General features: G+C 26.7%; 7 protein-coding genes across 7 annotated transcripts; 5 read left to right on the forward strand and 2 right to left on the reverse strand.

Annotated features, from left to right (window-relative positions):
• Positions 1 to 951: 951 nt before the first annotated feature.
• On the forward strand, positions 952 to 2,288 carry EIN_282380 (hypothetical protein; the record flags this gene model as incomplete). The annotated part of the gene is made up of 3 exons (XM_004185155.1): positions 952 to 1,024; positions 1,215 to 1,284; positions 1,379 to 2,288. The coding sequence occupies 3 exons, from the start codon at positions 952 to 954 to the stop codon at positions 2,286 to 2,288; spliced, it is 1,053 nt and encodes a 350-aa protein (XP_004185203.1).
• Positions 2,289 to 7,625: 5,337 nt separating this feature from the next.
• Positions 7,626 to 8,080, reverse strand: EIN_282390 (hypothetical protein; the record flags this gene model as incomplete). The annotated part of the gene is made up of 2 exons (XM_004185156.1): positions 7,626 to 7,810; positions 7,867 to 8,080. The coding sequence occupies 2 exons, from the start codon at positions 8,078 to 8,080 to the stop codon at positions 7,626 to 7,628; spliced, it is 399 nt and encodes a 132-aa protein (XP_004185204.1).
• Positions 8,081 to 8,140: 60 nt separating this feature from the next.
• On the reverse strand, positions 8,141 to 8,812 carry EIN_282400 (hypothetical protein; the record flags this gene model as incomplete). The annotated part of the gene is made up of 1 exon (XM_004185157.1): positions 8,141 to 8,812. The coding sequence occupies one exon, from the start codon at positions 8,810 to 8,812 to the stop codon at positions 8,141 to 8,143; it is 672 nt and encodes a 223-aa protein (XP_004185205.1).
• A 4,407-nt stretch (positions 8,813 to 13,219) lies between these two features.
• Positions 13,220 to 14,553, forward strand: EIN_282410 (hypothetical protein; the record flags this gene model as incomplete). The annotated part of the gene is made up of 2 exons (XM_004185158.1): positions 13,220 to 13,344; positions 13,440 to 14,553. 2 exons carry the CDS (start codon positions 13,220 to 13,222, stop codon positions 14,551 to 14,553), a joined length of 1,239 nt encoding a protein of 412 aa, XP_004185206.1.
• A 796-nt stretch (positions 14,554 to 15,349) lies between these two features.
• EIN_282420 (serine/threonine protein kinase, putative) lies at positions 15,350 to 16,015 on the forward strand (the record flags this gene model as incomplete). Its single annotated transcript, XM_004185159.1, has 1 exon — positions 15,350 to 16,015. The coding sequence occupies one exon, from the start codon at positions 15,350 to 15,352 to the stop codon at positions 16,013 to 16,015; it is 666 nt and encodes a 221-aa protein (XP_004185207.1).
• A 3,025-nt stretch (positions 16,016 to 19,040) lies between these two features.
• Positions 19,041 to 19,556, forward strand: EIN_282430 (hypothetical protein; the record flags this gene model as incomplete). Its single annotated transcript, XM_004185160.1, has 1 exon — positions 19,041 to 19,556. The coding sequence occupies one exon, from the start codon at positions 19,041 to 19,043 to the stop codon at positions 19,554 to 19,556; it is 516 nt and encodes a 171-aa protein (XP_004185208.1).
• Positions 19,557 to 23,956: 4,400 nt separating this feature from the next.
• EIN_282440 (hypothetical protein) lies at positions 23,957 to 24,641 on the forward strand (the record flags this gene model as incomplete). The annotated part of the gene is made up of 2 exons (XM_004185161.1): positions 23,957 to 23,971; positions 24,195 to 24,641. The coding sequence occupies 2 exons, from the start codon at positions 23,957 to 23,959 to the stop codon at positions 24,639 to 24,641; spliced, it is 462 nt and encodes a 153-aa protein (XP_004185209.1).
• Between the last annotated feature and the right edge of the window lie 1,652 nt (positions 24,642 to 26,293).

Raw genomic sequence — 26,293 nt, forward strand, 5'->3', positions numbered from 1 at the left:
TTGTTAATGGTATTGTATGATTTTAAAAATTACAACACATCAATAGAGTTGGTGGTTGATGGCAAATTAATACAAATGATTATTTATTCTTAATATTCACATCATTATCATCACTAAAAATGTTATTTTATTTTTTTATTCAATTAAAATTTGATCACTTATTTTACATCACAAATTATATATATATATTAATATGTGCCAGAAATAGTTTGACATGTTTATTATAATTTTAATCATTTAATAAAATAAAACATGTATTAAAATAATAAAAGGTTTTTTACACAAATCAACTATATACATAAATTTAATTTTATTCATAATTTGATGAGTAATAATATTATTGCCAATATTTAATTGAACAATATTATGTTTTTCGTTGTATATTCATATATATATATTGTTAAGTTTGATTATATTGTAACTATACTTATACAATAAAGCAAAATGATATAATCTCAACAACATTATAATAATTATCTATTTAAATGTAAAATAGACATCTTGGACAAGTGGTCCAAAACGGAAACATATACATAACCCCTCATTTAAGGCCTAATTTCAAATCTTGCAGTTGTAATTTTTCTTTTTAATTCAGATTTCATAAAAAAGATTTCAAATAGTTTGTTGACAATCTTAAGAATACAACTAAAGTATATTTGCCGGGACTCGAACCCGGATCTCAACCTTGAAAGGGTGGAATACTGATCTCAGACCACAGATGCTTTTTTATTTATTTAATAATGTGACGTATTGATATATTATCACATTTCAAACATGTTTATTATTTTTAAATGTTTTGTTAAAATAAAATAGTTAATCTTTTTAAACCTCCCAAAATTATAATAATAATTATTATTGTTGTGTCAATAGTAGGCTTTTTAAAATGAATACAAAAAACTAAAATACTTTATAAATTGGTTTTAGATGTTTGATTTGAAATATATATATATCATGTTAAAAACCCTTTTTAGATTTATAATTCTTAATTATTTTGACACTTTTTATAATTCACGTTTTGTTCAAAGTTTTTATAACGATACATCATTTAACAAATAATAATAAAATAACATTGAAGTAATTTTTTAAATTCACAAAAAAATAAAAATTCAAAATAATATTAACGTTTTTAAACACCATTTTGTAAATGCCAACGTCATTTTAACATTAAAAATAACAATTTCATTTTTATTATTATTTCGTGGATTATTGACAAGATTCTTTGTTCTGTAAATGTCTGATGCTGTGCTTTTCAATCACAGAAGAAAAAACCATCAAAATAAAATGGTTTTGTATAGTAAAAAATGAAATTAATATTAGTTTTAATAATTATTTATTTTTCTTATAAATATAAATCTTGTATTCTAAAATAATAAATGAGTCAAATAGACAGTTATAATATGATGATTGTTTCACAATTTTTTAAGTCTCTAAATGACTTTATCCACATCGAATTTGTATGTAAAAAGTACAAAGACAATTTATCCAAATTTCACTACAACCCGATTCCTATAACTCGAAAAACTCAAAAATACTTTCCAAATTTGGAAACCCTACATTTATATTCAAAATATTCGTCAAAACTTTCTTTTAAAAAATTGTATTCCGTTGTTGTTCATTTTAATGTGAAATTCGATGACATTCAAAAATTGCATATTAAGAATTGTCCAGTCGAAAACGTTCTTTATAAAAATATTGAAATAACACGAGAATATATAAAATCTCAACAATTACCACCAGAAGCATTTTTTAATGTATCACACGACATAAATTATATAAATCTAACCAACTTTGTCGTTCCTCAAAAAGTTCTTTCCATTAATCGTTTTTCGTTTTCATATTGTGCGATGAATTCAATTCAATTCAATGACTGTCTCAGGTCGATCGACAAATACGCGTTTTATTGTGTGCGATTACTGTCAAAAATCGAACTTCCAGAGAATATTACACAACTCAAAAGAAAGTGCTTTGGGCACTGCTTGTGTTTGAAGAATGTTGCAATTAAAAGTCGCGTGAAAGAACTTCCAATAGAAATGTTTTGTGGATGTAGTTGTTTGACTTTTATCAGTTTGCCTACAACACTCACTTGTATCAAGAGAAAATGCTTTGAAGGTTGTTTTTGGTTGCCAAATATCAGTATTCCAGAAAACGTTGAAATTATAGGAGAAAGGTGTTTTAAAAATGATATTTATCTTACTAATATTATACATGGAAATAAAATCAAATATATAGGAAAGGGAACATTTGATGGGTGTAAAAATTTAAATCATTTGGACTTGTTAAAAAGATAACAGATAAATAGAAATAATTAATAAATTATTTAATATGGTTTCAATTTAATTTTTTATTATAAAATATATATAACACAAAATCACTTAGCAACACAATTTACTTTCATTTTTTATATACAATAATAATAAACATATGCTAAAAATCATTTAAACATAAATATATTCTAAGTATACAACAAATTTACTCTATTTATATAATTATTTAAAAGAACAATATTAAAAACCACAATTGTGTATATTATTATTTTATGTTACAACCAAATATAAATATTATTGGACTTTAATACAACGATATTTGATTATTAAACGACACACATACCATTGTAATTTATACTGACAAAAGTGATTATTTAGTGAGTTGTTTCTGATAACACGAGAACTCAAATTTTCATTTTACCAAATAATAACACTTAAATTAATCATACTATTTTCATTTATAACATATTAAAACAATATCAAATTGTATAAGTGTTTTAGTTTTTTCGTTTTTTATAATAATTGTCATAAAAGTTTTTAAATGAAATGTCAGATTAACATCACATGATAAAACTGATTTGACTATGATTCTGGATTACTTTTCAATGTATTTATCCAATTTGAAACTATTAACAATATTATATATATATATATATTGTCGTTAAAAAATGTTACCAATATCATAAAAACTAACTATATAAAAAGACATTTTTGAGTGTTTTGATGCATGTGATGATGAATAATATATAGCTACGATTCAACCGCAACTTCATTCAATTGCAAGAAGTGTTTAGCAGACTGCAAAACTTGCACTGATGGGACCAAATGCACTTCTTGTCCAGATAACCCACTACTTCTGTTTGAAAACACTGGAAATGTGTTACAGCCACTGAATGCCCATCTGGATACTACAAAGATAAAACAGCAGCAGCAACATGTAAGAAGTGCAAAACTGGAAACAATTGTCTGACTTGTGAATCCAAGTAAAAGTGTTTGTTTTGTATTGATGAATTTTATTTGACAACTAAGGGAATGTGTTTTATGTGTAACACAATTGCTGGATATGAGAAATGCAAATTAGCCACGGATTTTATTTTATGCACAACCAACAAGTTCCAACCAGACAAAACTTATAAAAGGATTGCCCAGAAGCGTACTTTGCAAAGGATAAGGTGTGCACTGCATGTGTTGATGTTTGCAATACGAGCACCGAAGAAACAAAATGCACTGTTTGCAAAGACGATGCTCTGATTGTTGAAGACACCAAAAAGTGTGTGAAAGGCAACTGTCCAGAAATGTATTTCAAAGATGGTGCTGAGAAGATGTGCAAGAGATACACTGATGGTTGCAAAGTGTGCAGCAATGCAACTGACTGCCAAGAGTGTGTTTCACCAAAGATGTTGGAGGAGGGAACTATGAAGTGTGTTGAGAAATGTCGAGATGGGTTCTTCAATGTCGACAACAAAAAAATGTGGTATGTGCATGGATAACTACATGACGTGTGCAGCAAAAGAAAAGTGTGACAAGTGCAAAGAAAACTATTTTATGTCAGATGACAAGTGTGTTGACATGTGTCCAGAAAAGTACTTTGAAAAAGAAGGAAAATGCGAGAAGTGCAAAGACACTTACAACACGCCATACAAACAATGCAACACTGAATGCGAGGTTTGTATGAACAAAAGTGGGACATTAAAGGTGTTAGTTGTAACTGTTGTGTTTCTCTTGATGATTGCCTTCTAAGTTACTTTTTGGTTGGTTTTGTGTTTTAATCTGTTTTTAACACTTGAGATGTGTTGATAATTTTATAGTTATAATGAATTGTATAAATATAATATGTTATTAATTAATTGTTATAGTTTAATTTATTAGTATCTAATTAATATTTATTAATTTATTATATATTATTTATTATAGTATCTTAGTTAATTCATAATTAAATATATAATTGATAATATAATTTGTAGTAGATTAAATAAAAAATTAATAAATAATGAAATTCAAACCCATAATTATTGATTTTGGCGATAATTACAAAGACAAAGAAATAAAAAATAAAAAATTAGACCGTACGACTAGGATCATTCTTAGAGTATGTCACTTTCTATTAAACAAATAGAATTCATAAAATAGGATGAAGACTTTCATCACTTCAGTGCCAGAGGGAGATACGCAGCAATGCACGATGAACTGCTTGTTGAGGGGTCGAGTGCGTGCACAACACTCTGAAATGAGAGGCACTGAAGTCTGTTTGACTATTTTTTGTGTATTTTTATTTTATATTATTATATTTGATAATATTATTCAAGAATTTAAATTATCAAATAAAACAACAATAACACAATCGAATTGAACTACAATCAGATGAAAGCAAATTGTGAGCGTATTTCAACACGTGTTGGATTCTTACCTTTTGATTTCTTGTTTTTGAAATTTTGATAAGCCCACCGTTTCTGTTTCTTATCGTATTGCTCATTAAGTGTGATGTATGTGACTGTTTTGATTGCCTTGTTTTGTAAAGGGGTGTTGTGTTTTGGTGCAAAGTTTTCAAACATTTTTGAGTGGATCACCATGCGTGCTGATGACTGTTTTGACATCATTTGTTTTTACAAAGTTTGGTAATATAATTGTGTTATGTGTATTTCGAATTACAACCAGGTACAACTATTGTTCTAAATTTCAATTTGTTTTTACTTTTTTTACAAACATTATTTAAAATTGCATAAGTTTTTGGAGTTTTTTATAATAAGTTTTATATAATGAATTTTTTAATTATTTACATAACATAATTATCAACACAATAAAAAGTTTCAATAAATTAATAACAGATATACAATATTTTTAATTCAAATTTAATTGTTAAATTAAATTTAAAGTCGAATAACGATTGTTAATGACATTGTTATTCAAAAATATCGATTTTAATTTTTGTGTAATTTGTTTGACATTATGTTAAAACAAAATAATCAAATATTAATCATTGTTATTAATTTCATTGTATAACAAAGTTGATATCCTCAATTTTCATCCTGCAGCTAAATGATTATAATTACATATAAGCGAGATATTATATACATTTTTTTTTCTGAACTATCGTTATATTATTTGTCATATAACAAAACACAACAATAAACACTTATTTTCAATAAAAAAACAATAATAATAATAAAATTAAAAAGAAGCACCTATTAAATAACAGTTGTTGTATTAAGTTTTACTCTTTATTGATACGCTTTCATTTTGAAAAACAGCCTAAAAACAAAACAAGTAACTTTTCAACTATGTAAACATGTAAAATCAAACTTAAATTTCAAATGATTAAACTAAATTGAGAGGAATTAAATTTTGCAACAGTTTTATAATTTGAATTTTGGCTCAAGTTTGTGTGTCCATAATATATAAAAATTATTATACCCCAGAAGTCTAAGAATCAAGATATTGATTTAAAAAATTGGGTTTTTCAAAAAACAATAAGTTGATCTTTTATTAACACTACATTCAAAAAAATAAAATACATAAATTAGTATTGAGTTACACTAATGACATTCAAATATAATTATTGTTATTAACATTTAAATATAGCATAATTTATATATAACATATTATATTGGTTATTTGTCAAGCATTTCAACTTCTTTTGTAAATTCATCAACTGTATTCTCTTCATTTGAGTTGGCAACTTGTTTCATCTTCTTTATTGCAACAACATTTCCTCTGTAAGTCCGATTGTCAACAATACCAAATGACTATTCGCTGAGTTTCTTTTCAGTTTTAATTTCGTCGTAATCCAAACGTGTTGATTGTTCCACCAGTGCTTTGATTAAAGTCGAGTTTTGTTTAAGGGTTTCTTGAGGATAAGGTGTATCCTCAGGATCAAAGCTATCCTTATTAAAAAATATTTTTATGAGGATACAAAAAACAAATCCATAAGGTTCAGTTCCCCATAAAGCCCACTTTCATACCCCAAGTTATAATTTACACTTAATATTTTGAGTCAAAGTTCAAATTTTAAATAATGGTAATAATTTGTCATAAATGCCAAAAAATTAAATACAATCAAAAAATCGTTACGATAATCAGTAAACAAAAACAATAATTATATCTCGCGAACTTGAGACGGGAAATAACAAATTGTGTATTCAACTTGTTCGTATTATGATTATATACTTATTGAAATTATTTCCGAATCCGTCTTTATAACATAATAATTAAAATCTACATTTAAATTGATAATTGTTTTTTTATCAAAATGAAAATTGAAAAAGTCGAAAACACTGATTTAATAAAAATGCATTTTTAAAAAAACAAATTTATAAATATTTTTGTAATTTATGCAATTATTCAAATTTATTATAATAACAAAGTTAATCATATTGTGTATAATTTAATATGATTGTTTCATTTTGATATTAACTTGTGTTTTAAACAGATTTACAGTTCTGAGGATGGCAATTATTTTCTGAGGATGACAGAAATAGAAAGTTTACACTTTTCATCTGTCTGAAATGTATATTGAGTAAGTTACTATTTTTGAATATGGGAACACGTCATTTCACTTTTTAGATGTTTAAGTCTGTGTTGATAAAGTCTGTTTGTTACACGACTTACCATCCTCAGAGATATGTATAGCACTGCCATTATTGATTTAAAATTCTATAAATAAAATTATATTTTCAAAGATTATTTATAAAGTGGGTTTTTGTTAATTGATTATATCAAAAATCGTCAAAACACAACAAAAACGCCAAATAATATATAAAATTGTTTATTGAATTAAAGATACATTTATTGAAATTAATATCGTATAATAAAAAAATAATATAAACATATATTTCTTGTATGTATATGTTTTGAAAAATAAATAAAACCGTTTATAACAAAAACAATAATTATACAAATTTGTTTATTTATCAATCGTTGTTTTATCGATCTTCAAAACCTCGCGTTTTGAATTTGCGCAAATACATAAATTGTCATCGCATAAAGTATTAATTATCAGTATGTTATTTGCTATCAATTTTTATTGTTTGAAATATCATGAATTGATTCATAATAAATTGTATTTTTTGTGAAAAAGATTAAAAATTGTTAAATTAATTTGTTTTGTGATTTTGATAAATAAATCGACTTTTTCGATAAATTAAATTAATTTTTATTGTTTTCATATGAACCAAGGTTAGTCAACTGGTAAATCAGAAAATAGAAATAGATTATTTTTTTGTAAAAATCAACTGAAAGAATCATCTTTCAAAAAATCCATAAATAGCATTTTTAAAGAAAATCACGTGTTTCAAAATATACCTTATTTATCTTAGGCAAAAAAATCCAAAATGAAAGAAATTATGTTTAAGATATTTACCATCCTCAGAAAAAATAACAATCCTCATGAATCCCTTTACCATAATGTAAATCAAGCGAGACAATCATGATTTCGTCACTCAAATCCATTGTGCAATATGGTGTTATAAAGACTTCAAATTCGCATACAAATCCGCTCTTTAAAGTCACAATTTTGGGTTTTGTGCGAATTTTGTATTTGTCACACTTGTCTTTTGTTGTGATTTGAATTTTCATGTTACTTATAGACTAGTTGTTAACACACAACAATTCACGACTTTCATTTTCAATTTGTATTTTGTCACTTTCAACCAAAAAGAAATTTCATTTTTGTTTGAAAAAATAACACCTTCAAGTTTAGTCATAATGATATTGGAGCGACTCATCTTGAAAACACAAATATTTTTGGTGTGTTTGTTGTCTTTCTTTTTAAACACAAACAGAACTACAATGATTATAAATGCAATTATAACAACAAACATCACAACAACACAAACAACTGGAATACCAACAACCAATCCATAAATCGTGTTTGCAAAATACTATATTTTATTGTCACTCAACTTAAAGCCATCTGCACACTCCCAACAAATGGAGAATTGTGATGAAATGCAGTTTTGTATTTTAGAAAAGTAAACACACACTCCGTTTCTTAAAACGTTGTCATTATCACAATTTGAACACTCAAAAGTGGCATCACAAAAAATGCAGTTTTGACCACATTTGTAACACAAATTGTCTTTCAGTGCAAATCCATTTTCACATAGTGTGCAACCACTTGTTGTTTTGTTCAAACAGTTGTTCAATTCTTTTTGTGGGTTGCACAGCTTAGTGTTGTTGTTTGGTGTTCTGTAATATCTATCACTGCAAACAACACAATCACCATCATTGGAACATGTTGCACACGACATGTCACATCTAACGCATTGCTTGCCATCACTTGATCGCATGTACCCGTCTTTACACACAACACACCCCTCATATGTCGACATCATCACATCATACACACTCAGTATCTCATTGATTTCAATACACTTGCCATTCTTGATGTACGAATATGAATCACATTTTGTGCAATACGTTAAATTCGAGCAATAAGTGCATGGGTACTCACATTTCACACAAACAGAGTTTGAAATGTGATACCCATCACTACATCGCAAACACCCCTTTGAACTTCTTAATATGAAGTTGTCTGTTGTTGTTTTACTCATTGTTTGAATATTAAGTGTATTTATTGTGTTATTATATTCATCACCGTCAACAAGAACATTGGATTTATTGCACTCCAAACATGACACAACACAACACTTACATATTCCCGGTTTTTGTATTTGTCTTGTTTTGGCAAACACCCATTCGTGTCTTTCTAATAATTTTCTTCGCATTGTTTGCAAACTTTTTCAACAAAATTTTTGCAGTCAATTGAATCTGTTGAAACACACATTCCATCAACTATTATTTTACTAGTTTTACAAAATATGCAAATTTCTTTGTTTTGAATCATACACTCGTTGTCGTTTGAAATACATCCACCACTTATAGAATGATGGTTATCCTTACATGTAATGCACACATCGTTCTTATATTCGGCACAGTTAGAGTCTTGTGAACACAACATGTTTAATTTTAATACAAAATAGTTTTTACATGGTAAGTAGACTTTTTTACCGATAACATTTTGACAGATCTTAGAATTTTCACAATTTGTAGTTTTTACATTGTTGTCTAATGTCGTGTAATATCCACCATCCGCCAAATAACAAAACTCGTTTTGTGTATATCTGCAGTTGTTTATTTTGATACCTTCTTGTGTGTTGTTTTTGTATATCAAACAAGTTGTTTTGTCATTTTGAGTAAGTTGGTATTTGCATGTGCTTGTAATTGAATAATCACTATCTGTTGTAATAACATTTTTATAACAGTTATCACATGTTTTTAAAGAATAATTAAAGCATTTATCATTTTGTTTTTCAATGCATTTTCCATCAATTAAAATGCATTTGTCGTTACACATGAAACACGACGAATTTACTTGATTAATACAACCTTCAATATTAATAACACTTTTAAATGTATCATAATTATAATGTGTAGTGTTTGAATACGCCAGTAAACACTCTAATTTGTCATCATTCAAAACATAAAATGCATAACATTTAAAACACGTTTGTTTTTCATTATTGTATTCACAGAGTTGGCAATTTGGAATCAATTCAAAATTTAAACAACTAATACAAATATTTGTAGTAACTTTCACTTTGCCTTCTTCGCATGAGATACAATTTCACCAACTGTAATATATTCACCAGAACACGTCAAACAATTACTACTCTTTGGTAAACATTGCACACAATTTGTCACTTGTAAACAATTGTAACAGTTGTTAAATTTCAAATAAAACCCACCCAAACACTCAACACATTTTTTTTAAACTCGTTAATATTCAAATCACACATGGCACAATTACCATTTAACGAACATAAAACACATTCTTTGTTTCCAGTGTTTTGATTTGTGACTTGTTTGTACCGATACTGACATGTTGTGCATTCGCCACTTTCTTTGAAACAATTTGTGCACTCAAATGGACATGGCAAACACGTTGAAATGTTACCATTTGAATAATAGCCATTAGGACACAATTTACAGTTCCCGTCATAACTAAGAACTTATCCAGAATAACATTTCAGGCATTTGCCACTGATATTATCACATGTTTCACAGTTGATATCACATGAATTGCAATATGTTTGTCCATCATTTGACTGATACATTTTATCTTCACAGTGTTGGCATTTGTTATTTGTTGAATTTGCGTAAATTACGGCGGGACAGATGTGGAAATCAAACAACTCATCTAAACCATTGTTAGAAATACAAGTGATGCAGTTTCCATTTGTTTTGTTACACATTAAACACGTTGAATTGCATGACAAACATTTAGATGATCCTTCTGTTGAATAAAAACCATTTTTGCAAAGAAAACAAGTAGTTGATTGACTAATTGAGTATGTTCCCATTGGGCAGACATCACATTTGTTCTTTTCTTTTTATCATTTGCTGGTAAATTTGAATATGTTATTTTTTGACGGGGTATACATCGGAAACTATTTTTATAAGTTCCAGTTTTAAAATAAATACACTTATAATCTTCAATAAATTGCCCCTTCTTACATAAAATGCATTCACCATTAGTTTTGTCACATGTAACACATGAACTATAATTCATACACATTGAACTGTTTGCAAAAGTATAAGTTTGTTCTAAACGATCCGAACAACCATCTGGACTGTAAAATTGACCTGCTAGACAACTCAAACAAACACTATTTGAAATAAAAAAATATGTAACATGTTAAACAGTTTCCATTTGTGTCATCACACGTTTTGCATGCTGAGTTGCACGGGGTACAAAAACCACTTCCAGTTGTAGAAAAAATGATTGGTTGGACATTTTGAACATGAATTAAAACCACCAGGAGAGAAATATCCAGCTTCACAGGATTTGCAAATACCATCAGAAACAAAACCACAACCAACTGAACAAGAGAGACACTTTCCTGTCGTTGGACTAAATGAATCACATGTTGTACTAGTGCAAATTGTGCAAAAAGTTGCACCAATCAAAAAGTAAGAACCGAGTGGACAGGTATTTCATTTTGTTGATCCAAATTCAGTTGAGTAAGTTCCATATAGACACAATTTACAATAATCATGACCAAGTATAGCCGAAAAATTACCAGGATCACACGGAATTTTAATTCCATCTGAAGGACAGTAATAACCTTTTGGACATAAAACACAGATATTAACATTAAGATAAAAACTTGCAAAACAACTTGATTTTTCAAATAAAGCACAAAAAACAAAACATAACACAATAACTAGAATGTAAATGGATTTTATTATTAAAACTGTATAATGGCTATAACTCAGAACTATTAAAATGTTAAAATTAAAGAAATTCAAACAAATTAATAACTTATTAATACTTTTAAACATTATAAATGTTTTGGTTTTTTTCAATCACATTGTTTCTTAAATATAAAAATAATTACAATATTTAATAAGTGTGTACATAATTGTAAATAATGTTTTGGTTTGTTAGTAAATAGTTATGTATTTAAATAATGAAATCACATACAAATTAATTTGTTTAATGTTAAAGGTGTTATAATATAAAAAAGAATTTTATAATTCCAAAAACATTGTCCCAATATAAGAAACATGATGACATAAAATGATTTATAATGATATATAAGTTTAAATCCTTATAAGTCTATTTAATTTTCATAAATTAATGGAAATTATAACTTATTAGGTAATTTTTGCTTTAATTTGAAACTTAAGTTTGTTTAAAAAACTATTAAATTTATAAAAACTTGAGAAAGTCTAATAAAATTATTTATTATTAACATTTATAGTTAAAAACAATAATTTCACCTTACAAAATTTGCACATTTTGTCTGTATCTGTTTAACTTTTGTTGAACTTTAGTCGGGGTTTAACAAAGTAATCAAAAATAGAAGCAAATTTGATTTTATTTTGGTTAAAACTGGGAAATTGATTGAAAATCAAAACATCAAAAATATAATTAACTCTTATGCTATTGAACAAATATAATTTATAAAAATAAACACAAGGAAGATTTCAAAAAACTATTTAAAACAACTTATCAATCATTTAACTATAGTTTATTATGTTAATACAAAACTACTATAAAAGTATTTTTATTCATTTAATTTTATACCGATGTAAAACAAATAAACATTAAATTGTTAAGGTGACCTCCTAGATTGTCACGACCCAAGTAATCTTATAATCTTTTGAATCGAATTAATTATTTATTTTGTAAATCGGCATTTTACTTTCCTCTTTACCAAATAACCAAATAATATTTTTTAAAACTGCACAATTTTTTTTCTGAATTTACATATTGTTGAATTAATTATATATAATCACCATTAACCTTAACAGATCTTGTAATCAAATTTCACATAACAAATTAATTTACACAATTAGATGTTCAAACAAAAAATATATACAACAGTGTTGATACAAAGGTAATTATCAAATTAAAATTCAACTTAAATAATGGTTGTTTATTACATTGATTTTATTGATTGTAAATAATAACTTTTGTGTGATGACTATGATATTCATTAAACAAAAATAAACAATTGTTATCAATTGTGTTGTGTAACTATGTCGATGTGCACAATTTTGTTTAACAACTTTTTGTTGATAATTACATGTAAGAGAGTTGTTATATTAGATTATTTTTTTAACTATAGTATTCTTATTACTCATATAAAACACACAATTAAACATATATACCTCAGTAACACCACAATATTTATTATTATCTAAAACAGAAAAGTTAATTTATTATTAATTTCAATGAAGTAATAATAATAGTTGATGTATTAGTTTTCACTGTTTATCACAACATTTCTATTTTTATAAAATGTCAAAAATAAAACTTAATTAATTTTTAGTGTTTTAACGTGTAACATCAAATTTGAACTTTAAATTGTAATGATATAGTGTTACTGTTCACTTTTGAGAAAGTACCAATTTCTTTGTTTGAAAATTTTTCGTCATTTATTTATTCAACTATGTCAAATACAGTGTCTTGTTACGGTGCTTCATATTACAGATTTGATTTAAACCAAAACATCACAGAATTAAAAATGACTGCACTGGAAGAAGAAAAACACTATGTTTGTATGAAAACACGAAAGTTTTTATTTCTAAAAACACTACTTTGATTCAAATAGTTCTATTTAATTTCATTGTAATTGAATAAAGTTTTGTATTCTTGGAAAACCCCAGTAGTTATAATGCGATGAATAATTGTTATCTAGTTGAAGTGACTAAATATGGTTTAACTTGCCTCATGTGCGACAATAAATCTCGACTTGTAAATGGAACATGTCTACCTCTTGACGAAAATTGTGAGACGTACAACAAAAACAACAAAGGTGTATTGTGTAAAACTGGGTTTGTTTTAAATGAACAATTCGAATGTATTAGTTCAGAAATTTGTTTATATGGCACATCAACTAATTGTTACAAATGTCAATATAGTTACATAAAAAATGAAAACAAATGTGTGTTGGATTTCAAATGCCAACACAGTGATGGGAGTGTTAGCATCAATTGTCACAACGGAAATTCATATGACAAATGCGAAAGCTGCACATCGCATTGCCGTTTATGTAAAAACGAAAAATGTTTTATTTGTGATAACAATTTCATTCTAAATAATGAAAATTCTTGCGTTGAAATCGAAGGTGCAGTTTCAAATGGAATATCGACTGTTTGGTGTAATGACAATTATTACATGGCAAATGGGGTTTGCAACAATTGTTCATCAAACTACGTACACTCTATATCATGTGACAAAAACAATGCAATCACATGTGAAACTAATTGTTTTATTACCAATGAAAGACAATGCACGTCACTTATTTGTATAAATGAAACATTTAATGAAGAAAACGAAATGTGTGTTTTAGCAAAAGAAGAATGTGTTTTTATTGTGAACAACAAATGTTTGGAATGTGATAATAATTATAATCTTAACAATAACATTTGTGTAAGTGTTATAAAGAACACAACTTCAACTAAATGTATTATGTATAACAAATATAGCTGTATTACGTGTGACATTGGGTATTACTTTTTATTTGCAAAATGTTATCATGTTCTGAAAATTGCACAAGTTGTATTGAAAGTGATACAAAATGTTTGTCATGTAAATATGGGTTTTGTATGGATGAGAATTACACGTGTATACCAAGCACCGAGCTGTTGGGGAAATGCGACAAAATATCACAAATTAGTGGTGGGTGTTATCAATGCAAAGATGGGTATTACAGAGTTGGGATGGATTGTGTTGAATGTCTTTCTAAATGCTCAACATGCAACACAAAAGACAAGTGTTTGACTTGCAATTCGACAAATTATAAAACAATAAGTGGAAAGTGTTTGCCACAAAACAGTATTTTTGGGTGTGCTGTTGAAGTCACACAAAATGGGTGTAACAAATGTTTGCGTGGATATCACACTGTTAATGACAAAGAGTGTGAAAAATGTTACAACAACTGTACAACATGTACACAACATGAGAAATGCACATCTTGTGTTAAAAATAGGGTTTATTTGAAAATGGAATTCGTCTTGATATACATTTGTATCAGAATGTATTAGAGTACTAAACTCAAAATATACATTTTGGCACTTTCCAAATATAACCGGAACGTTATGTGACAAGAAAATAATTTGGTGGGTACTTCTTATTATAATTGTGTTAACAATAATAATGATGATATTTTCAATATCATTAATTGTATTTACAGTTAAATATATTGAAAAAAGGACATCAAAAACAACTTGAAAAAACAACAACAAGTTTTAAAATGAGTTATTCAAAAATTTCTTTTGTTCAACTTGGCGATAATGTCGTTGTCAATAAAACTGATATATTATTTGGTTGTTCTGATTATTTAGTCAAAGTATGTGTTGAAATTAGTGAGTTGCTATGTGTAAAAAAATCGTCAAAGCAACATTTAAAAATTCAATTTTCGACAAAAAAAAGAACACTGCAAAATACAAAATCAAAACAGAACCCAAAATTGTATCTTTACCACACTGAATGGCAGTCGAATTTGAAATATTTATTGAACCAAATTGTTCATGTAAAATTGATGATAAAATTGTTCTTTTCTCAAAAGGATTAAGAGATGGAATTACTAACAATTAATTCCATTTACAACCAATTAACTCTGAGCATTATTACTGAGATGTCAACACGACTTGACCCAGACGAGTTAATTGAAGAGAAGAAACTGGGCGAGGGGTCTTTTGGAATTGTCTACAAAGGAAGTTTTAGAAAAAATTGTGTAGCTATTAAGAAGATGAAGGAATTAAAAAAAGATGTTGATGAAATAATTGACTTTACCAAAGAAGTTGAAATGCTTGACAAATTTCGGAGTGAATATATCGTCCATTTCTATGGAGCTGTATTTATACCAAATAAAGTGTGTATGGTCACCGAGTTCGCACAATATGGAAGTTTACAAAAATTAATGAAACACAAAACATCTGACGAAGTTGACATGATACTTCGAATTAAAATGATGTTGGACGCATCAAGAGGGATTTTGTATTTACACGAAAACTGCATTTTACATCGAGACATCAAACCAGGCAATTTACTTGTGTTTTCATTAAATTTAAATGATAAAGTGAATGCTAAATTGACTGATTTTGGGAGTGCTAGAAATGTGAATATGTTGATGACTAACATGACATTCACAAAGGGTATTGGTACACCAACTTACATGGCACCTGAGGTGTTGAACAAAGAGCATTATAAGAAACCAGCAGATGTCTATTTTTTGCAATAACAATGCTTGAAGTGTTTGGGTGGTGTGCAGCGTATCCAATTACCACATTCAAATTTCCATGGAAAATAGCAGAATTTGTGACTGCTGGAAAACGACTTGAAAGAAGAGAAAACATTCCAGAAACATTATATCAACTAATACAAATGTGTTGGAAACAAAACCCAAAAGAAAGAGAAACAATTAATAATATCGTTGAATCTATTCAAAAAAGTTATAATGCGGTATAAACCCAAATGAATTAATTTAAGTATTTAATACAGCAGCTTGATATTACTAAATTGAAACATTTTTATATTTTAATTAACATTATAAAAAAGTATCTATTATTTATATAAAAATGATTTGTGTGATGATAAAATGTAATAAAATACAATCACAGCATTCAATATTATTATAATTTCATGTTTAATGGTGAATTCTTCTTGTTAAAACATATTTGCACATTAAAAGAGAACAACAAAAAATTTGATTCTCTTTTCAAAGTATTCAAGTTTCAAATCAAACAAAAAGTAGTATCTGACTGGTCTAATTCATGTTGTGTAAAATAAAAAAGACTCTGCAACATAATCAGTAACCACTGTCTTATTTTGCTGAGATTTGGATAATTGGACAACGAACAAATCAAGTTACCATAAAAAAATAATATTATTTTTGAATTTGTTTAATGTAACAATCTCTATGTTTATGTTCTTGTGTGACTCATTTGTTATTGTTTTTCTTTGTTTATATACTTTATATGTTTATTTGAGAAAATGCAATTATGTTATAAAACAAAGACTTGTTATTGATGTACTTTGACTGTTGCTTATTGGATGAGATATATTAAATGATATTTAGTGTAAGAAATATAATGTTTTTACATTGTTATGATAAAACAAATATTTTTGCTTCTTATTTTAAATTGTTTAAAAAATGTCCGAGTAAATATATAGCAATACAACAAAATTTTAGATGTGTATATTAATAGTTATTAAAATCATTTAAATATTATTTTTGAAACACGTGTATTTGTTATTACATACAAGTAGAGGTTTAACTTGGTTTAATTTCTTTTGTCTTGATCTTGTTATTTTAAACATTTTTATTAAAAAATAAATTAATTGAATTGGTAAGTTGGAAAACACGAATACTTTTTGGTGTATATGTTTGCCCATCAATGAGATCTCCACTTTGTGCAGTGTACCTGGTGGGAGTACATTTATTGTTGTTAATTATACCACGTTTGCCAAGGGATATGTCGTATAAGTAAATGTCTTTTGTATTATTGTATCCAAATGCAAAAAGATAAGAATTGTCTTTTGTGCAAGAAATAAAAGCGTTGTCGCCTTGTCCTTCTTTTAACACAAATACTTTCGGATTTAAGTCTCCATTTCGCACAAGTGAAAATATGAATGAAGTGTCGTTTTTCAACCAACAACCACTTTTATCAATTGTGCCATAGTAAACCCCTCCAAATTTGTTCTTTTGGTCGTCTTCAATCAAAAACAGAAGATTACTTTATCCTTTTATTTTATCATCAAACACAGACGTATCTTTGCTCCAGTCATCTTCAAATGAGTTAAACACAATATTGGAAATTTTCTTCTTTGTAATTTCCTCAAGTTTTTGACGTTGGCCGTTTTCAAGACCAAAATTGAAATTTTGTTCCATTTCTTTTCGTTTGTTTTTAATATTTTCCAGCTCCTCAATTTTATTTGTTTTGATTTTTTCTATTTTTGAAAGTTCAATTTTAAAGTCTTCTTCATGTTTTTTCTTTTTTATTTCGTAGTCGTCCGTGTAAAGTGCATTCAATTTCTCTATCGACTTGTCCAATTCAATTTTGTCTGTTTGTATCTCTTTAATGTGTTGTTTTGTTATTGCTGATAATAACAAAACATCTTGCAAAAGTGACTGCCACTCCTTTCTTATAGTAATCTTCTCTGATAATCTTCATCTAATATTTCAAATTCTTTTTCAGCTTCTTTTATTTGCTCTTGAATGGGTAATTCTTTTTGCTCTTCTTTTTTTTAATTAATTCCTTTGGGTTTTCTTTTGGGTCATCTAACAGCTTAATGATCAGAGTTGTTAGGCTTTGAATTTGAGCTTTTACTTCTTCCATCTTTTAGTTAAATTTGTGTTCATTAGTTATGAAAAAACAGTTATTAATTAAAATTAAAAGAATGGATTAACTTTGGAATGGAGTGGATTTATTAATATATTAAAAATATAATATATACCAACGAACTTGAATAATTAATATTTTAATAATTAAATAATTATATTACAGTTTTAATAACAAAACATAAAACATTTTTTAATGGAAAAAAACATGTCATAATATTTACTGTATTATTTAAAATAATTTAAATTTTATTTTGTTTTAATACATTAAATTTTGACATTAAAACTAAACGTCAATTGGGGGTCAAATGAACTTGTAATGCAAAAATTCGAGAAATGGACGACTTAATTGAATTGAACAACACTCTGCCGTATTCTGTTGACAAAAATAAACTTATAACGGGTGAAGTGCTTGATTATATACTCAAGAAATTCAAAGAAGAAATTCTGAGTGATATAGATGCTCTTCTAACAAATTCAAATCCTATAACAACTTTTATTACCAAAGAAACTATCGAAGATAATTTTGGGTCACAAAAATGGACTTTTCACCAAGCAAAACCGACACAAAGGAAACAAAAGAAGAAAAACCTTTGCTTTCTAAAACGACACCACCAGACGTTAACAATTCCCAAAACTTCATTTTTATACCACAACAACAAAAAGATGAAAAAATAAGACCAAAAAGTAACAGTCTATCTCCATCATTGCCTGTCAAGGTCTATCCCGTCTTACCTAATTTTGCTGTAACAAGAAGCCAATTAACAAGATCTCTCCGCCCCCAGTGTTCCCAAGTAAAACAAGAGAAATTAAAAACGATTTCAATAAAGTGTCGTATCCATCACTCTCTCCGCCTTCTCACAACAAACTTGAAAAGAAAGAAATTCTAAAAACGACACGTGGCGACGAGAAACAGACTCAAAAAATGTCTATAGAAAGTGGCACAAAAAGGGTTAAATCTTCTCAAAAAAAATTTGAGCAAAAGAAGTCGCTGAGTTTTCAACATCCACAAAAGTCGATTTTAGACACCACCGATGTCGACTTTCTGTTGATTGAAAATTGTCGAGCAGACTTTTACAAGTGGATTTCATGTGCGAAGTTTGAGGTCTTATATGACAGCGAGAGGCCGATTCCGATTACTAAAAGTTGCTCGCAGGACTTTTTCAAGAAGGTCTATAACATTCCAAAATGCGCGTTCTTTGTGTTTTGTGATGAATGCGTATTTGGGTTTTACAGCGAAAGTCAAACGTTCTATTTGTCGCCACTCGACTTCTTGTTTGGAGTCAAAGCGACTGCGAGGAGTGTCAATAAACGGCCAAATCGAATTTTTGTGCCTCAATTTTCTCAAAATTTTTGTTCACACTTATCTGGGAGAAGCAAAACCGAAGCGAAAGAGGAAGAGACTTGTTTGCGCTTGAAGTGGGGTATAAAAATGTTTTAAGTGTGAGACAAAAGGAGGACAAGTCATTCCAAAGAGAAGTTGGAAAACATTTTGTAGACAGGGCAAAACGAGTGAACCTCGAAAGCTTCTTGCCAAGTACATGGGATTTCGTGGTGAGAAGAGTCATATGTATTACATTTAAACAAATCATTTTTTAAATATTTACTATTTGTATTTTTATATGTTTTGTTTTTTAATGTAACACAAGAACAATAGAACTACTGGTCAGCCTGATTAAGATGCGGTGCTTGACGTTTATGTTCAAATAGCCGAATGCGTATTCATTTGTTTTGCATTGAGCAACGAACATAGTGTGGCTTTTTAAACTTTTTATTTATATAAGACTGAAAACTATTTATATAAAGCATTTTGTGCTTAAAAAGTTTGTAATATAAAAACAACGTCCACAATTTCGGGAAATTAATTGTCGTTTAAATTATTATTTGTTTTTGAATTATTTATGTTTTCATTTAACTTTATTATTAAATTTTTAACACGTTTTTTACTAAAAAATAAATCTAAATTTATTATATTATAATCATAAACATTTAACATTAATTAGAATTATATATTTTTTAAAATAAAAAAAAATAAATAATTTAAATTTCACATTTATATTTTTAAATAATTATAAAAATAATCAAATTTTGTTATATACAAACTTTTTAATTGAAATCTATTTATTTTGTTGTAAAAAAATATTTTTTTGTGTATATTGTTAATACATGATATTTAAAATTACAAATTAAATATTAAAAAGCAAATTAAAACAATTAACAATTAATTTTGTATATTGTCTTTTTGCTTTTTATTGAATAATTCAATCTTTCCGCTGTAAATTTTAATGGACTGTTTAAATGATTAATTTAATTTATTCGATTGAATGTTCTTTCCACATCACTTGTTGAAGGAAATATGGTTACAAGGACGTCAACTATTTTAATGAGTTGTGATAATTGATTGTTTTTTAATATTTGAAAGACGTCCAACAAACGCACTTTTGTTATATAATTAGTCTTTTCGATCAATATTTGGTCATATTCTGATTGTAGTTGATTATTAATACTGTTATTAATAATTCTTTTTTTGTCTTCAACGTTCAAACGTGATAACAAGTTTTTTAAAATTAACAATTCATCATTTAGAAATAAATAATTGTTGTAACAATTAATATCTGGGTTAATTCCTTTTAATAACAAATCTGAAATATAATATATGTATAATATTTGATTCAAATTGTTATGTGTTTCATTATTTTTATAAACATCTTCGTTCATGTATCCAGTAGAATAATCAACCATATTATTTATTTAATTCATATTGACTTACATGTTTGCGTATTTAAATCTAAGTTCTGTGTTAATTATCAAACGCAATAACAGTCTTTCAGTAAAACCGATATCAACAATTAGAATATCTTTAATGTCTTTGAATTCTTTAAAATCTCCCATTTTAAGTTGATGTAAACATGTAGAAAGGAATTTTCTAAACATTGTCGTTCTTTCATAATATTCAGGGAGAGATCCTTCGCTGTTTTGAAAAGTCGAACATAAAACAAACATCATTTTATATAAATGACACAAAACTCTCAATTTATTTTTTGTTTTTAAAGAATTATCACCAAAATAAAAAGGAAAAGTGCACTCAGTTGTATTACGTGTTATTGTTTTGCTATATGTACCAACTTTTTTGTTTTTAAATTCACTCTCAAGTTCTGTTTTAACTCTGGGTATTGAAACATATGACACAATTTCTTCATAATGTTCCAATACAGTATTAATATTTCTACAAATATACAAAAAACGTGTTTTTGCAAAAGTATCAATTGTAACATTTAACATCTTTTTTGTTTTATAAAAGTCGTCAAATATTTTCGTTGAACAGAACCATTTGATAAAAATGACAATTGGCCCTGCATCAGAGTCACTAGAAAGATCTTCTCCACAGAGATGATACCTGTGGAAATAACACCAAATACCATGAACAGGCTGTTCTATAACATCAAAATGGTTTGTTTTAACATCTTTCACTAAATCATTATATTCTTTGATCACTCCAGATTCAACTCCAATTTCGGTAGCATTTTCATCGGTTGTTTCACCAACAACTTTGATATGTGGAATATTTGCTATATCCAACTCATTTTTAACCATTTTGCAACATCTTTTCCTGATGTAACACCGTCAAAAGTTTTTAAAACCAATGGACACAATTTTATTTTACCATTATATAAATACCTCATTTCAATTGAATAAACATCTTTGTGTTTATTCTTAAAAGATGAGTCAAACCCAATAGCAACACAATCAACTTTATGTTCCATTATTTGATTCAATTTTTCAAGGAAATGTGTATTTTCGCGTGTCATTTGCCTTTTAGCTGTTCTATAATCTATATTTAAACATTCAACGTCTCGTCTTTTATCTTTGCTGATATAAGATACCGCTACATCAATTATAGTTTTTATCATTTTAGTTTGATTTTGCGAAAAATGCGCCTCAATTCCAAGGGAATTGATAATATATGAAGTGACATGATTCATTCTATGTTCAATGATATTCCTATCTTTATAAGTCCTTGATTGTTTAGTATCAAATACGAACCAAAAAGAAGTAAAAAATCGATCAACTGAAAAAGTGTCATTAACCCAACAAAACTGCCTTAATTTTTCAGCTATATTTATGGGATCTTTGGTTAATATATCCGATGAAATTGTTTCGGTAAATTTATTTTTAACAAGTTCGTTTATTTGATCGATTGTTTCATGTTGTAGTGTAGTTTTAGGAAGTGTAGTATCTATTAATATATTTTCTGATGTCTCTTCGGATTCCTCAAATATTCTTCAAGAGAATAGTCATCACTTTCAGATGTATTTGATGATAATACATCACTGTTTTCTTGGACATAAGAATATTCGTTTTCAATATTTAGTGTATTCGTGATATGTATAGGATTTAGTCTTGATACGTTTTCAATGTTCGAGTTTAATGAATTTCTAAAAATCAAAGGAAGTGCCGGTGGTATATTATATTGTGTTGCTTTTTTGACAATCAATGACAACCAATATTTGTTTGACTTAAGTTTATTTAAAAATAAAAATACGATTTTTTTCTTTTGTAATTTGTGATCTGGAGTTTTAATAAAATAAATACACACATCAGAATCATTTTGTTCATCAATAAAAGTAGAGTACAATTGGATAATTTCATTTTCGTTTAGAATAACCGGTTCTTCATTGAGTTCTTTTGGGAAACTTTCACCATATAATGGTTGAAAACATGTTCTGAGTTTGTTATGAACATCGGATTCATGACTTTTACATGATGAAAAAAGCATCCACAATTCATCTCTCAAACAAAAAGAAAACTCAACACCTTGATATTTGGCTAATAAATATCCTTTTTTAAAATAATTAAAAGAATTTACATTGAAAATCAAATCGTTTGGATTGCTCATTGTGTTTTGTTTTTTTCAAGATAGTTAATTTTTATAAGGAAATTGAAATAATGAAAACACATGAAATTTAAATGTTATGTAATTTTTTATTTACAATGTTTTATAATTATATTATTATGTATTAAATTGCAATATATAATATTTATTTATCACAACATTAATGTTTTAATGTTGACGACATTCAATAGATACTAAATGGATTTTTTTAATATATTATATTATTTTGGTTTTATAATTATAAAATGAATCCTTCCACACACAAAAACTTTGAAAATAAATAGAAATACGTAAACATAATAATCATATTATCATCGAAGACTATTGAGATATATACATACACAAATTGGTTTGTTTTTTGTTACAATAGTTTGTTTGAAAGTACAGTTACGATTATCAAATGATATGATATGATATTTACATACATACATGTATGTATATTGTACATTATATTATATTATAAACTAGAAAATTAATAAAATATCATGTTATTTTAAAATATATTAAATTGATAGTTGTCATAATGTATAAAAAACATGACAAACAATCAACTGCAGATAAGTATTTATGAGTTAATGATATGATATTTAAACACACTTGTTTATTAAAAACAAAAACGACAAAATTATGAAAAATGTGATTATTGTATAATCATAAAATACAATAAAAAGCGAAAATTGGAAATAATATTTATTACTTATAACAGTATTGTAAAAAAATGTATGTATTTTATTCATATATATGGATGTCAATAATTGATATCATGGTACAATTCAAAATTAAAATATACATACGAAAAAACTCTGTGTCGTATTAAAAAGTGAGTTGTGACAAATTGAAACAAATATGGTTCAAAATTCCAATTAGACTTAAAGTTATTGAAAAGTATTAAATACATTAAGTGGTAATCTTATATAACATATACTTATAAAAGTGTATTTACAAAAATGAACAATTTATGTGTTGTGATTTAAAATGATATATATAAACAGAAAACAAAATATGAGGTATTATTCAATTAACAATAAAAAAGTGAACTACATATAAGTAAAAGTTGATTAAGTTGATATACAAATTAACTCATTTAATGTTTAATTGTGAATACAACAAATGAAAGATAATATAAATCAAATAAATATTTACAAAATATAACAAAAACGTAAATACGTAAATACGTATAACGAGAAAACGAGAAAACGAGAAAACGAGAAAACGAGAAAACGAGAAAACGAGAAAACGAGAAAACGAGAAAACGAGAAAACGAGAAAACGAGAAAACGAGAAAACGAGAAAACGAGAAAACGAGAAAACGAGAAAACGAGAAAACGAGAAAACGAGAAAACGAGAAAACGAGAAAACGAGAAAACGAGAAAACGAGAAAACGAGAAAACGAGAAAACGAGAAAACGAGAAAACGAGAAAACGAGAAAACGAGAAAACGAGAAAACGAGAAAACGAGAAAACGAGAAAACGAGAAAACGAGAAAACGAGAAAACGAGAAAACGAGAAAACGAGAAAACGAGAAAACGAGAAAACGAGAAAACGAGAAAACGAGAAAACGAGAAAACGAGAAAACGAGAAAACGAGAAAACGAGAAAACGAGAAAACGAGAAAACGAGAAAAATATTAAATAATTGAATTGTTGTTATTTTAAATAGTTTAATATTGTTAATATATATATAATTTTTATATTATATATCTAAATAACAATATTTTATAAATGTTATTTATTTATAACGAACTTTATATAATTATAAATGTGGAGAGTTAAGGCGATCACGGTGAATCTATTTATGTTGATTATTTTGGCTTTTTTACTCAGGAAATAAATATAGAACGATTATTATTAAAAATGAAAAATTTAGAAAATAATTTTTAACTTTATAAAAATACAACATACTTTGCTCCAAATATAAAAAACAAAATAATTGCAAAATAATATTTTATATTTTGAATCAGTTTCTTAACGTTTTCTGTTAAAAAAATAATTATTGTTATTTTTTTAATAAAAAGTTTAATATATTTACTAAATTATATAGTTCAAATAATTATTTTTACAAATAAATATAAAAACCGCAATTGAGTTGTGTGAAGGGGGAATTTGTATTTATTGATGGAAAAGCGTTTCCGTTGATATTGCGGAGACTTTGGATACATCTCCGTAGCTAGTTAGTTACAATTAACACAACAATGAAAGTCCTCCGCTATTTTTTATTAAAACTTTTTTGTTAAAAAAAAACGTGAAAAAATTTGAAATAGTATATTCAATCGTAAATAACCTATAATACAAAATCATCATCTATAAATAAAATGTGCATTTTTCATCATCTAAATATAGAATTATTAAGATAAAAGAAAAAAGAAAACACATTGTACTAATAATTTGTATTATTATATATAATATCGTAATAGTACACCATTCATAATCATTTATTATATCATTTAAATTATTACAACACTTGTAATTTGATCAATAAACGTAAACTTATTTTGAAGAAACTTGACACGCGTGATACAGTTAACACTTAACCATATTTAAATTTATTTGTTAAATAATCAATTGTTTACAGATAAACATACTTTAATATGAATTGTCAAAAGTACCCAATTATTGATAAATTTGTTATTTTTTGATAGTATGTTTATTGTGTTTAATTGACATTATTTTTTTTAATACACAATACGTACATGTATTTGTTCAAAATCAAAACAATATTCAAACGGTTTTCAAAGGTGTTGTATTTGTATTTCAAACTATATTGTTAAAGATAGGTTATGTTTGTTTTTTTAATAAACAATTCTGATAATTCACAAATTCATTGAAAGTTTTTTGTATTTGTTCGTAAACATTAATAACAAAAAATAAGATAAATTTAAATTTTTAATCAAATTTATATTGCTTGTAATTTATGTTTATATCATTCTCGTGTTATTTCAATCAAGAAAATGAATATTTAAGCTTGTTATATTACAATACTAACATTTAAAGTGATTTTCAAATAGATTTAATTCGGTTTCATTAAAAAGTATAAAAACTTATAATGAATGTTTAAAAATGTATTTTTTGTATATTGTAATTTTTGATAAAATGATTGTTATTCATAAATTTGTAAATAAATATAAATTTTTACAATTAATAAACTGATATTTAATTTGAACAACACAAATTCTTGTTCAAATTTAGTTTAAAATATCAATAAATATTTTTACTATTATTCAATAATAATTCACGTTAAAAAATGTTAAACCCGTTAATGTATTGATGTTATATCATTGTTTCAAGCTC

This window comes from Entamoeba invadens (genome assembly GCF_000330505.1).
Source record: "Entamoeba invadens IP1 unplaced genomic scaffold scaff_1105074725543, whole genome shotgun sequence".
NCBI classification, from domain to species: Eukaryota; Evosea; order Mastigamoebida; family Endamoebidae; genus Entamoeba; species Entamoeba invadens.